Source organism: Urocampus carinirostris, chromosome 6, assembly GCF_059441175.1.
Source record: "Urocampus carinirostris isolate Australia breed hairy pipefish chromosome 6, RoL_Ucar_1.0, whole genome shotgun sequence".
NCBI classification, from domain to species: domain Eukaryota; kingdom Metazoa; phylum Chordata; class Actinopteri; order Syngnathiformes; family Syngnathidae; genus Urocampus; species Urocampus carinirostris.
Genome location: NC_142354.1, coordinates 4655498 through 4669660, shown reverse-complemented (window position 1 = coordinate 4669660; position 14163 = coordinate 4655498). Strand labels below are relative to the sequence as shown.

The following is a 14163-nucleotide window of genomic DNA, read 5'->3' as shown; positions in this document are numbered from 1 at the left end:
TTGCCGACACGACATCTTATAATGACCGACTGACCACATCGCGCATCAGTGGAGTTGATGGGTGCGTGCTTTGTGTATGTGTGTGTTTTTGTATTCATTCACAGTGTGTGACATTGTTTAGTTAACTCTGGTGAAGGGTTTGACATCCACTTCCATCACGTGCAGCAATAGACATACAAGTGTGCACACACACATTTGCTTTATTACATCATTCATCCAAGTTCTTTTTTGGAAGCCATTTGTGTCATGTAAGCAGTCTAATTTCCTACCATTTTGGTTGCACTTCCTTCTCAATTTGTACCATCCATCCATCCATCCATTATCTGCACCGCTTCTCCTCAGTAGAGTCGCAAGGGTGCTGGAGCCCATCCCAGCTATCTTCAGGCAGCGGGAAGGGGACACCCTAAACTGGTTGCCAGCCAGTCGCAGGGCACTCAATTTGTACCATTTAAGCATTTTCTTTCTTCCAATGAAAACCCAAAGAATGCTTAGGTCAATAAAGCTCATTTGTTTAAAGTGAACCCTTCAGATTATTCAGTTTTACAAATGATTTATTTTCCTTCTTAGTAAGTTTATAAAGGCCAAGTCAGTGTTTGAAAAAAAAAAGGGTCACATCCCTTTAAATTACACCCTACAGCAGTGGTCGGCAACCTTTTCTGTACCCCGGAACATTTTAATGTCTGACTTGTTTAATGAATTAACCTGACACATTGTTTCTTAGTGTTGCTTTATCCCATCTTATGTAACATTGTATTTCTTCTCTGTGTTCACAGTGACGCCAACTGAACATGTTTACCACCAATTCTATGGTAACCCAGAGGCGCATGTCATTCCCAATGAGGATTTAACCTGTGAAACTACATCACCCACAATTACTGTCTACTGACACACCCTCTCTCGGGACTTTTACTGACATTGGAGAGACATAAAACGGACTCTCCGGAATCATCAACATGGCCAACAACACGGCAGAGCATCCTCTTGGAAATTCAGTTGCCGATGGCAACCACGATGGCGACTTTGGGGTGACTGTGGGCGACCTGCGAGGACTTATGGAACTGCGCAGCGCGGAGGCCGTCAACAAGATTCGTGACAATTATGGCGACGTGCAGGGCATCTGCAGACGCCTCAAAACATCACCCATTGAAGGTAAATGGTAATGCGACACATTTTTCAGTGCCAGACGTTTCTCTACAGAGACGTTAGCTCAGTGGCTATATAGGCATGAGGCGCATAAAAAGAAAGCTTCAACTCTCATCTTTCATTAGAAAACAAAGTATGCTTCTAACTTCTACCACTGTGTAGTAAACAAGAGTTGAAAACTGCTACATTTCTCGAAAATACTTGTTTCCAAGGAAACTTCTGATGGCTTTTTGTAAAAACATGCATTTCGAGCAGAACTTTCCCCCTTTTTTTTTTTTTTTTTTTTTTTTTTTGCATTTGTGATACCCTCCGGTATCTAAAAATGCTTTCCATAAACAAAATGCCACTTTGCTTGCAAAATAACATTTTTTTGCAAGAACACTGTATTTATTATGTATGAACGATGCATGAACTTTGCCTAAACCATTAAGTGCCTGATACATGATTTTTTGTCGACATGACGGCCGTGGATGTGCACAAATAGGCCCCGAATTGTCCTTCCTGACTGCCCTTGATGACTTCTCATCTATTTTTTAAATAACAAAAAATTGAGGAGAGCTTACACTGTTTCGCTGCACGTACTTCGCAATATAAGCCGCTTACTACGCCGAATTACTAGGCAGTTAGGATACATTGCTGTATGGACAATTTATGAGCTCCGTTGAAATTTCGAAGTACTTTTTGTTTTAAGTTACTTTTCAATACATGTTGGTTGTATTTACATTTTTATTTCTTTATTGTAAAAAAAGATCATTTTTGTGTAGCCTACCTTTATACAAGTTATATAAGCCTGATTTTATTTCCTGCACTGCTAGTTTTTGTCTTAAGGCCTCTAGGCTAAGCAAAAGATCAGTCATGTCAGTAGTGTTGAAATTCTACTTTACTGTTAAGTTTCTGGGAGCTATTTAAATTTAATGTCCTCTATACAAGTTGTTTATGAGCCTAATTTTATTTGCTGCACTGTTAATGTTTGGTTTAAGTAATGGATGAGTCATGTTAGTCATATTGAAATTCTATGTATTTACTGTAAAAGTTTCAGAGAGCTATTTAAGTTTTATTTGAATTTATGACAAATATTGTTTTTTGTGCATTATTAAAATGTTCTCAAGCCAATTTTAAGCTTTTACAGCAAATGAATATTGACTTCAAATATCTGTTATCAGCCTCCTCTTAATGCTAATAATCGGTATTGGTATTGGGCCTGAAAATCCCATATGGGTCGATCCTTATAATTCCATTATCAGCTGCTAAAATGTGTATATATTTTTGGGACACCCTGTATTTGAAAATGGACGTTAGGCAAGCGACTGTTTGTTTTTCCTCTCTGTTATTGTCCTCATCATCCAACTTTGATCCCTGTGTGTGCGTGCCATCGGTTGTGCGCCCGCTAGCCGCGGGTCCATTCTTGAATTAAAATTAGTTCCAGGCGGCTCACCTAATGTGCCCATAGATCATTGCGACCCGTATTCCATTTAGTAAATCACCTGTAGCCGCCTCAACACAGCAAACCACTTTCAGCAACAAACTCTGGAGGATGTGTGACAACGTCATTTTTGTCCTAACCATAATCCTTATTGTTGTTCATGGTCATGTCCACGTTAAATTATGCACTTGTCTATTTTAGTCTTTAAAGGTATTCAAAAAGACCACTTATTTCTTTCTTCTTTTTTTTTTCCCAATTCAGCACTGAATGTGTAGTGCTCATACTTCAGTTATGCAGATATGTTGCAACATATTCCACGTGTCAGGAGATTCGAGAAATTTTGTCTTAAAGTTGACCAATCGAGCTCTATTCTTCGAGAGCAGGAGTCGGGAACCCTTGGCTCTGAGATAAATGTTTGCTCATGTACCGTATTTTCCGCACTATAAGGCGCACCTAAAAGTCTTAATTTTTTTGAAAAGCTGACCATGCGCCTTATAATACAGTGCGGCCTTATATATGGATCAATATTAAGTCGCAAAGTCTTGCAACTAATGAAAGCAGTTGCCGACTAGATTTTCCCCCAAACGCGAAGTAGTCCGCGTTGTGTGCTGGGTTTTATATACCTGCGTTTCATTGGCTAACCTATGTGTCAATCATCATTTGAATCCATCACTATTGGCTCAAGTTATTTGGAGGTAAAGGGGGCGGATCCTTTTTATCATTTACAGGCTGGCATAGGCTAAAGGGGCAAAACAAAGCCTGCAATTGGCCGAAAAAGATGAATGTGAATAGCATGTTGGGTTGACGGCATAGAGAAAACAGTATTTTACTTTTCTGTACTGTATTTGTAAATATTTTACTCTCCTGGATTTTCTACACTCACGGATATTAGAGGACCATGGTTGCACATTATTATTGAACACAACGACTTCGGTGAGCTACTCCGGCTATATATTTTCCCAGTATCTTGTTTTAGAGTGATATCGATGTTTCTGTGATGGGTCTTTTTTTAAATTAAACTCAATTCCAAGTGTTTATTGTCATATGCACAGTAAAGTTGCGAGCGAAAAAGAAAATAGAAACTTAGAAATGTTTGGCATTTCTTGAATCCCAAGACTTTAACCTTCCGAATGATATTTGGAACGATGCATTTGAGTGACATCGTACGGACACCGCATCCGCACGTGTCTACGACACGTATTTGCTTCTTTGCAAGCTTTCGGAATGTTAAGGGGGTAATAAGTTTGACTGAACTATCTGACTGTTTTGTCGACGTTCCCATTGTAGCACCTTATAATCCGGTGCGCCTTATGTATGGAAGATTTAGGACCAAAAACTATTTTTTGGGGGTGCGCCCTATAACCCGGTGCTCCCTATATGCGGAAAATACGTTAAATTTAATCTGTTTTGTTCCAATTCTGATTTGCCCTTATCGAAGTTAGGCACATGCAGAGCCAATGTTACTAGGGCTGCCACAACGAATCGACAAAATCAATTAAAATCGATATTTGGAAACATAACAAGTTTCATCATCGATTCGTTGTGATATGGCTCTGATGTTGCCCTAAATACATGTAGTAACAATTTGGTCTGGCAGAGGGCCCCCCAAGACCATTGAAAAACAATGTGATCATGTGCAACTTCTCACCTAAACGACACTTTCATCAACACATCCACACCATCCAGAAAACTAAAATGACTAAGAAAATCAATATAATAAGAAAAGGAGAGATACATGTATAATGACATCCATCCATTATCTGCACTGGTTATCCTCAGTAGGGTCCCATCTCAGCTGTCCTCGGGCAGTGGGCAGGGGACACCCTGAACTGGTTGCTAGATGGTCGCATGGCACACAGAGACAGACAATTCACTCGCTCATTCACACCTAGGGACAATTCGAACCGGCCATTTAACCCGACTTGCATTTTTTGGAATGTGGGAGAAAATTGAAGTGCCTGGAGGAAACCCACGCAAGCACGGGGAGAACATGCAAACTCCACACAGGAAGGTTCGTCAACTGATTCATCGATTATTAAAATCATCGTTAGTTGCAGCCTGATCGTAACCTCTTTGACTGTGAACCAATAATGAAAACCGGCTATGGCGACAAACTCAAAGGCGACCAAGAATAAACCAACTCAAAACATGGCAAAACCAGCACTTTCCCCTGGCGAGCCGATCAAAAAGCACGCAGTGAAAGGCCAGGCTAACTGGGAACCTACCAACAGATGTGTCAACGGCTATGGCAATAGATGCAAAGCCGGCTGGGAATAAAACAAGGTACACAGTCAAACCGGTGCTCACGGCAGGCTAACTGGCCAAACAACACATGCTGAGCAGCCAACAACCGGGAGCAAAAAAAAACCCCAGAAAAGCTCTCTGCAGCCCCAATGCCAACTGGAAGATAGCCTGACAAAATTGTACCAACCGCGACACACGCAGCAAAAAACACAAAAGGCCAAAATATTTTTGTTAATTGGATTCGTCATTTCAAAAGCCTTGTGGTCAGCCGATGACATCACTGCTCGAGAGAAAAAGAGCCAGATCGCTCAACTTCGAGACAAACTTTTTTTGGTTTCGAGTCCCCCTGCTTGTTGAATATTTCAAAAACATATTTGCATATTTGTAGGGAAGAACACTACATGTTCTTTGCGTAATTGATAAAAGAAATACCTTAAGCCATATTTTGGAGTAAAAAAATTTCCCCAATTTTTTCAAAATTACCGACTATTTCAAATTACCCCCCCAAATATATATATTATTTATGTCGGCATTCAATATTTTACTCATAGTTAATGAAGTTATCTTGCTCATTGGAACTCTTTTTAATCTGCCTTTTTAAAATTTGAAATAAAATACGGTACTTTTCGGACTATAAGGCGCACTTACAAACTCCAAAATCGACCAGAAATTGGAAAGTGAGCGCAGAACGGTAGAGCAGTGGTTAGCGCGTGTGCGGCACAGTTCTGAGGTCATGAGATCGAACCTCCTGTGTGGAGTTTGCATGTTCTCCCCGTGCTTGCGTGGGGTTCCTTTCGGGCACTCCGGTTTCCTCCCACATTCCAAAAACATGCATGTTAGGTTAATTGGCGGGTCCAAATTGTCCCTAGGTGTGAATGAGTGAGCGAATTGTCTGTGTGCCCTGCCACTGGCTGGCAACCAGTTCAGGGTGTGCCCTGCCCACTGCCTGAAGATAGCTGGGTTGGGCTCCAGCACCCCCCGCGACCCTACTCAGGATAAGCGGTACAGATAATGGATGGATGGATGGAAAGGGAGCATCATAATTTGGTACATATCATAGAATGGAAATACAGCAAGTGAATTTGGAAAAGCATAATTACAATGAAATGCTTCTACCTACGCTAACCATTTATGAACATAAGTTAAATTAGTCTTGACACCAGATTTCCTAATATTTATGTTCTATGTGAAATATGTTTTTTGGGGAGAAACCCTCACTTTTATTCTAGTCTTTATTTCATGCACCTAAAAGCCACGTGCGCCTTTTCTATGTGGTAAAAGATGATCTCATACCGGAATATTTTTAAGGGGCTCCTTATAACAAGCTGTGCCTTATGATACAAAAAATAAATTATACCACATTTTCAAGTAATTTGTTATAAGTAAAACATGGAAAGTCAACCTTTATTTAGCATGGCAGTTTCTTGATTACATTTTTGCCATCTTAGTTTTATTCATGTTTGAATTCGCATGTTTTTACATTTTGGTTATTGTTATTTACTTATCAATATAATCATTTGCAAAGGGGATACATAAACAGCTAAATGTTGTATATTTTATTAGATTTTCTAGGTTTAAGGCTGTAAGTACTTAAAACAACATTCGTCTTTTGCTCTTTAATGTATTTCAATTCCAGACATTACCCACAGGCTGCTTTCACCATTAACATAATTATTATTTTAAAGGGACAGTGTGTATTATTTGGTGCCTCCTAGTGATAAAAAAATATGATTCAATTGAAATAAAATAAAAAAATAAATGATAAGCATCAGTACATGAACCTTTATACAAAGATGAATTTGTCAAAATACATATGGGTCGAGAAATGTGTATTCTATATAACATGAGCCTCTTCTAAAGGGAGTTGACATCATTGTCCCCATCTTGCTGCTACGTGTACCCAAAAACCCCGCGAAAGGCTGAGCATAGAAATGAGAAGAAAAATGGTGCGGTTTGGTCACATAGTTGTATTCTTCCTTGAGCTTTTTAGCACTGAAATGTAGTCACACTACACAATAAGGTGAAATTATAGTGCTCAAACAATACACACTGTTGCTTTAAATAATGATTGCATCCAATAAAGCAGTGTTTTTCCTACCGGTGTGCTGTGAGACTTTCACTGAGCCACAGGAACAGGCCCAGTTTTATAATAACATACAGCAACTCTTGCTGTAGGTTTAAATTCATTTATTACACAATTATTATTATAATTTAAATAGAAAAGTACATGCCACTGCTTTCTTTTAGTTAACAGTAACTGACATTTATTAACATCAGCATATTCCTTTTTTTCTTTGTAGTACAGGGGCGTATATCTAGTAACTTATTTTGTGTAATAAAGCTGCATCGTGTTAAAATCTTGCACTTTGTTTTAATTATTTTTTTCTTGTTTTGATAACTAAAAAAAGTTGGAACATAGTCCCAAATAGTTTTACTGGCCATCATTTTTAAGTATTTATATTATTATTATGGAAAAACAAGATACAAAAACATAGTAAAAATATAGTAAAAATTAAAAAAAGAAACGTTAAAAATATAATAAAATCCACAATTACAAAAAAGTAATTACCCAAAATGAATAATCTTTGGAGCCATAGTGACCATACGAAAAACTTTAGACCTTCAATTAAAACTTACAAACAAGAAACTGGTGCCGACAATGTTTAAACATTTTTGACATACCTAATGAAAAAAAACTGCCTTCGCTCAAAAAAGGTTGAGAAACACTGTTTACACCTGTTGGCCGTAAACCCTGAGAACACCTGATTTTGGGAAACTAAGCAGGGTTAGGCCTGTTCAGGGTTTAGATGGGAGACCGCCTGGGAACACCAAGGGCCGTAAATCGGTCACTTGGCGCTTGGTCTGCTGCATCAGCACCTATTGTACCGATCCCGCCCCCAGCACCGCAGTACTGTCGGTGAATTTCCCTAAGAGGACCAAATCAACTGAATTATTATTATAATTAAAGAATATTTTTAAAAACATAGTTGTCGTGTGTCAGGTGGCGGGTCCTTAACACTTGTGTGCGTCACACACTTAAATTTAGCACCGCATATGAAGTATTTTCTTGCACGCTTCATCCTTTTATTCTGGGTTTTTTTTTATGTCTTGTGAATCATTTGTCGAAAGCGTCTCCCGTGGTCGTTGATGTTCTTTTATCGCAAGCTTGAAAAAGAAAAATGTATTGTATTTTGTCGCAGTCTGTTCTGAGACGTGGCACATAAACTAAAAATAAAATGACTATTTTAGTTATTGCTCTGTCAGGAAGATGACACATCTGCACGTGAAATTGATTTTTGGCTTTTGTTTTCCTCATCCTCTTGGTTTTCCAACCAACACCCATAGCTGGCTTATCCTGATTAAAATTAAAATGATATGCTGTAGTTAGTAAAGATCAACCAATATGGGTTTTTCAGAGCTGATACCGATTATTATCATTAGGAGCAGGCCGATAACTCATTTTTGAAGTGGATATTCATTTGCGGTAAAAGCTTAAAATTTGGTGTCAGAAATTTGTAAAAATGCAAAGAGAAGCAAATATTATTTTTTAAAAATTCAAATAAAACTTTAATAGCTCTCTGAAACATTTACAGTAAATCAATTAGTAAGAAACGTGACTAATCTTTCACTTAAAGCAAAAACTAACAGTGCAGGAAATAAAATAACGCTTAGCAGAAACTCATATAAAGGTACATAAAAACTTAAATAGGTCCCTGAAACATTTTACAATAAATTATAACTTCAAGACAACTAAAAACGTATTGCAATAAGAAATGGAAATTTCAATTAAAGTCGCAAATTTAAAAGTGTTGGCAACCTGTTTTGGAATCAGATTGACATACTAATGTTATGGTAACAGCTAATCACTCAGCCTTCAACTTAAGCGTGCTTTTAATGCTCTCTTCCAATCAAAAACACACGCTTGATTGACAAACTAATGTTATGATGAGGACTAATGTATCTGTTCTATCTGAACGTTGGTTCCCTAAAACAAGTTAACTCCACTTTTTATGCTATCTCTTAATCAAGCATGTGCTTTTCTACCCCAAAAAACTTTTTTGAGGGGGTCAACTTGGTCTTGAATTAGATTTCAAAAGGCATTAAAAAAAGTTTTAAAAAGTATTGAATTTAACTTTCATTAAGCTGTAGAAACCATGCAGAGAGCTGTTAAAGTTTTGTCTGAATTTATAAGAAATATATTTTTATTCTTTTTGCATTAATTAACTTTTTAAGCCATTACAGCAAATAAATATCGGCTCCAAGTATAAGTTATCAGCCTACTCTTTATACTAATGATCTTATCGGCCTCTAAAATCCCAATTGGTCGATCCTAAATAAAGATTGTGTGAAAATTATGCTCCTTCATGTACCTCATGGAGTAGCAACGTGATGGTGTTTTCGTTCACCATCAGCGGCAAAATCAAGCAATGTGTGAATGAAAGCATGGCGGCTCACCTTTCCAATTGACTGCTGCCAATAATCTGACTAAAATGATTTCATCTATCGTACTGAAATCTCTCACACTGTCAAAACGTAAGCAACGATCTCTCACAGTTTACCAAAACATGCTCACACTTTTTTGGTGATTTATTGTGAGAAAAGTTGATCACCAACAAGAAATGTGTGACTTGGGTCCTATTAACTTTTCCATACAAACATACACAAGCCTGATGTGGACTTCAAAGTGTAAAGCACACAATTCGCAATGTTTTCTCATATCTATCAGAGGTGGAGGTCTTGTTCTCATTTTTCCTCAACGCACTAAAAGGTGTCATTTTCTTTTCTTTTATTTTTATTTTTTTAAACAAAAGCCTTCCTTCCTTCCCAGAGGAGGAAGGCATAGATGGCGGGTGTCTTCTGAAGAGGTTACCATGGCAACTGTGGGCATGTGGACATCTATCACATCTGCTTTCTTTTCACCAACAAATTACAACCGCCCACTCCAAAAGTCGCAGTCCAAATTTGCCGCGGTGTCTTTTGTTGGATTTTGTGTCCATGCGAGAATGTTGACTCCGCATCTGCATGTACTTTGTTCATTGCACACCAAAATGTTGCCTTTTTGCTGTTGTCGGAAAGAAATGGGCAAAGTTTGATGCAAGACGAAAGATTCAAATCCTTTTTATGGTTTAAACTACAATAAATTACACTTTCATGGGATACAGTAACCATGCACCTAAGGCAGGGGTGGGCAACCATTAAGAGTCACATAGAGTTAAGAAATTTGGCCAAGGGGGCCGGTCTGGAGACCTATCCAATGGTTTTCATTCCTGAATAAATATACATACATGTTATATATGTATATATTTATATTTGTTTTTTTAAAAAAAATAGTTTATCAATATTTTTACATTATTACTGTAGTTGTATTTTTATAGTATTTCTGCAGTAGTGTTTTTTGTAGTATTCATCACAATATTTCCATAGAAGTATTTCTGTAGTAATATTTCTGTAGTATTTTAGTATAGTAGCATAACTCTAGAGGTATTTCTGTAGAAGCGTTTTCAAAGTATTTCCATAGTACCATTTTAGTAGTATTTCTGTAGTATTTTTGTAGTGTTTCCATTTTAGTATTTTTCTAGAATTTACTGTGGTAGTATTTTTATAGTATTCCTGTTGTAACATTTTTGTTTGTGTATTTTGATATAACTGTATTGGTATTTTTTTTAGTATTTCTGTCAAGTTATTTTAAGTTTTTCCATCAAATTATCGTAAGTATTTCTGTAGTATATTTGTAGTAATTGCATACTAGTATTTTGGTAGTATTACTGTAGTTGTATTTTTGTAGCATTTTTCTGTTGTAGTACTTTTTATATGTAATATTATTGTATTTCAAAAGTAATTTTTCTTTTCAGAATAAAATCAGTAAATATTAGGCCCCTATTTTTAAGCACTACATTTGATATTTATTTTTTTCTAATTTTCTAGTACTTTTGCAGTATACCCACTCCTGACTTAAATGTATTCTCAAAAATATTGTTATAATCAATTAGGTACCGAACCTGTAGTGTTCCTTCCCACAATTATGCAAATATGTTGCAACATATTCCACACGACGGGGAACTTAAGAAATTTAGTATCAAAGTTGACCCATCTGTGTTGTTTTCTGAAGAGCAGTGAAACATTATTGAAGGAACACAATACTTTCAAAATGGCCCATCCCATTAACACAGTGATTCTCAGATAGTGGGGCCCCCAGGGTGGCGAGAAGCTCCGTCAAGGAGTGTGTTTGACCTCTGATTTTTTTTTTCTTTTCCAAAAAAACAGTGAAATTGCAACTCCACTACACTAGAAGTGGCGCTCTTATTGCCCGACTTGTTTACATTTTGCTTCCACACAGTGCATAGTGTAGACACAAAGTGGGGTAGACCCTCAAGTGACCCCATAAAAAATATTTAACACATATGAGGATACAGGCAAGGAAAGAGGGGGTAAGGAAATAAAGAATTCACCTCCTAAAAGCCAAGACGAGGAATTTTGAAGAAGTGGAATGTAGTGCTTCGCTTCACTGCAACCACGGTGGCTCCACGGTAGAAGACGAGCAAAGACAGATGTGCTTGATAAGTTAAAGCTGTTGGCATCGGACGGCATGCAGCCAACTAAATTAAGCTGTCACTTCAAGACCTTACATTTCCCAGCGGGCACAAGAGGATTTCTTCTTCCGAGGGAGAGCGTGACAGAAAATACTAGAGAAGCACTGCAATAACACGTGAGGCAACCTCCTAAACAGACAGCGATTGTAGTGAACATTGATTTCATACCGCTCATTTCTGCTTAAAGGTAGATGATTGTGGATTTTATTTTGTCTTTTTTGCAGCGGGTCCCAGTTGGTGTAATCTTGTCCAGCTAGGCACCCATCAGCATCAGGGATGCCGAGGTCTTTCCTGTTTTGTTTACTCCCAGTTGACGCTTGTTGGATTCCCACTGTGTGTTGTTTGGCTGGCTAGCCTGGTGTTAGGCTGCATTCTAGAAAATTGGGAAAATGTATCTATCCCACTCGGATAGTACCAGATATTACCTCAAAACTTTTTAATAAAAGTGGGAAGTTGGAGTTTTCCCAACCTCCGACCAGGAAAATATCAATGGAATGACCCTTGAGTTGGTAGGTCATAGTCAGAGAAAAGAAATGTACCCCGACTTTGTGACTAGGACTTTCCCCTTCCCACTTACCTGGTTACAGCCTTAGCCCCGGTTTTGCTGTGTCCCAGTTAGCCCCTGTGAGTTCTCCTTGTGTTTTTGCCAGTTAGACCCTTTTTCGTGGGCTCGCCCTTTGTTGTACTTTTACTGCATCCACCTGTGATTCAACGCGTAGGCGTTCTCCACAAAAACTATCAAAACTTCGCTTAAAAAACTCGTAACCTCTTTTAGACTAAAACAAAAACAATGTACTGTTTCCTCAAACTTTGCATGTTTAAGACTTGGGGATTACCCTTTAACAAACAATATGTCACAAAAGTGAGTACACCTCTAACATTTCTGCAGAGCTTTTTTTAGAATGTTAAATAGAACATCACTAAAGATGCATCGCTTTAAGACAATGAAAAGAATTATGTAAACAAAGGCCATTGCTTCCTGGAAAGATATCCCTGGTCTGGTCACAAAGATAATTTGGCTCATATGGTGTGAAGCATGTGTGGCTGCAACAAGGTGAGTTGTACAAACATGTATGTGTCGTGCCTAAACTCAAATATGGTGTTGAGAATATCATGGTTTGGGGCTGCATGGGTGCATCTGGAACTGGAGTTGCATTTCATTGAGAAAAACATTAACTCAGGCATGTACTAGGACTCTCTCCCTCCATCTGCCACTGGATAATGGACTTCCTCTCCAACCGCCCACAGTCGGTGAAACTCGGTACCCACGTCTCTCCCACCCTAACACTGAACACTGGCTCCCCCCAAGGTTGTGCACTGAGCCCCCTGCTTTTCACCCTCTACAGCTCCGACTGCTCACCGACCCACCCCACAAACACTATTATTAAGTTTGCTGACGACACCACCTTGATCGGCCTCATCTCTGAAGGGGACGAGGCGGCATACAGGGATGAGGTTGAGTCACTTTCAACGTGGTGCTCGGAAAACCACCTCATATTGAACACAACAAAAACAAAAGAACTGATTCTGGATTTCAGAAGGAATAGCAGGAATCCAGCACCACTCATCATAAAAGGAGACTGCGTAGAGAGAGTCCACTCGTTCAAATTTCTGGGCGTGCACATCGCCGACGACCTCTCCTGGTCTGCAAACACCAGAGCGGTGGTAGGGAAGGCCCAGCAGCGACTGCACTTCCTGAGATTGCTCAGGAAAAATAACCTAAAACAGCAGCTGCAGGTGACTTTCTACAAAGCCACAGTGGAGAGCATCCTAACATACTGCATCACGGTGTGGTATGCGGGGTGCACAGCAGCAGACAGGAAAAAGCTCCAGAGGATCATAAAAACAGCCCAGAGAATCGTCGGCTGCTCTCTGCCCAGTCTGGAGGACATTGCCTGCTCTCGCTACCTCAGCAGAGCAGAAAACATCGTCAAGGACTTTTCTCACCCCGGCCACCATCTCTTCGACCTGCTGCCTTCCGGCAAGCGCTACAGGTCACACAAAGCAAAAACGAACAGACTCAGAGACAGTTTCTTCCCCACAGCCATTACCACCCTAAACAGACACCGCACAAACAACTGAAAACTGTTGCAAAAAAAAAAAAAAAAATACCTCACACGTATGTAAAATGGTACTCACGTACATGCTGTCTGCACTATGTTTGTTCACTGCTCAACAGACACCGCACAAAAACTGAAAGCTCGTGCCAACACTACCTCATACGAAAATAATGTTACTCAAGTCTTGTTCTTGCACATGTCGACTGCACTACGTTTAATGCTCAAATTGCACAATGTCTGACCATTTCCTTTTTTTTGCACTATGATGTCTATGCTTGCACCAATGTATATGCGGACTATTTTTGCACCATGATGACTTTGCACCAAATGCAATATTGCACAACCGTTACGATACAACGTTATCACGACAACCCTGTATGTAACATCCCACATGCTGACATTGTTGTGTAAATACCATGTAAATTATAACTATAGCCTTATTCCCCTTGTTTTATAACATTATCTTCTCTGTTCCTTTATCTTCTTGCTCATACCCTCACTATGTGTAAAACTGGAGTGTCATGCCCAATTTCGTTGTCACAATATGTTAGCCCATTTGTAACAATGACAATAAAGGTATATTCTATTCTATTCTATTCTATTCTATACTGTGGAATACTGGAGCAGAGAATGACCCCCTACATCCAGAAATGGGGTCGCAGGGCCATGTTCCAGCCTGACAATGACCCCAAATACACTTCTT

At 38.9% G+C, this 14163-nt stretch overlaps 1 protein-coding gene across 2 annotated transcripts in view; it reads left to right on the top strand.

Moving 5' to 3' along the window:
* The window catches only part of LOC148363595 (plasma membrane calcium-transporting ATPase 1-like), a 139352-nt gene that overhangs the window by 48503 nt on the left and 76686 nt on the right, over nt 1–14163 (top strand). For both annotated transcript variants that reach the window (XM_088337535.1, XM_088337534.1), the window contains exon 2: nt 774–1149. In XM_088337535.1, coding sequence (XP_088193661.1) covers nt 954–1149 — 196 coding nt within the window. In that variant the 5' untranslated portion in view covers nt 774–953. The remainder of the gene's footprint in view (nt 1–773; nt 1150–14163) is intronic.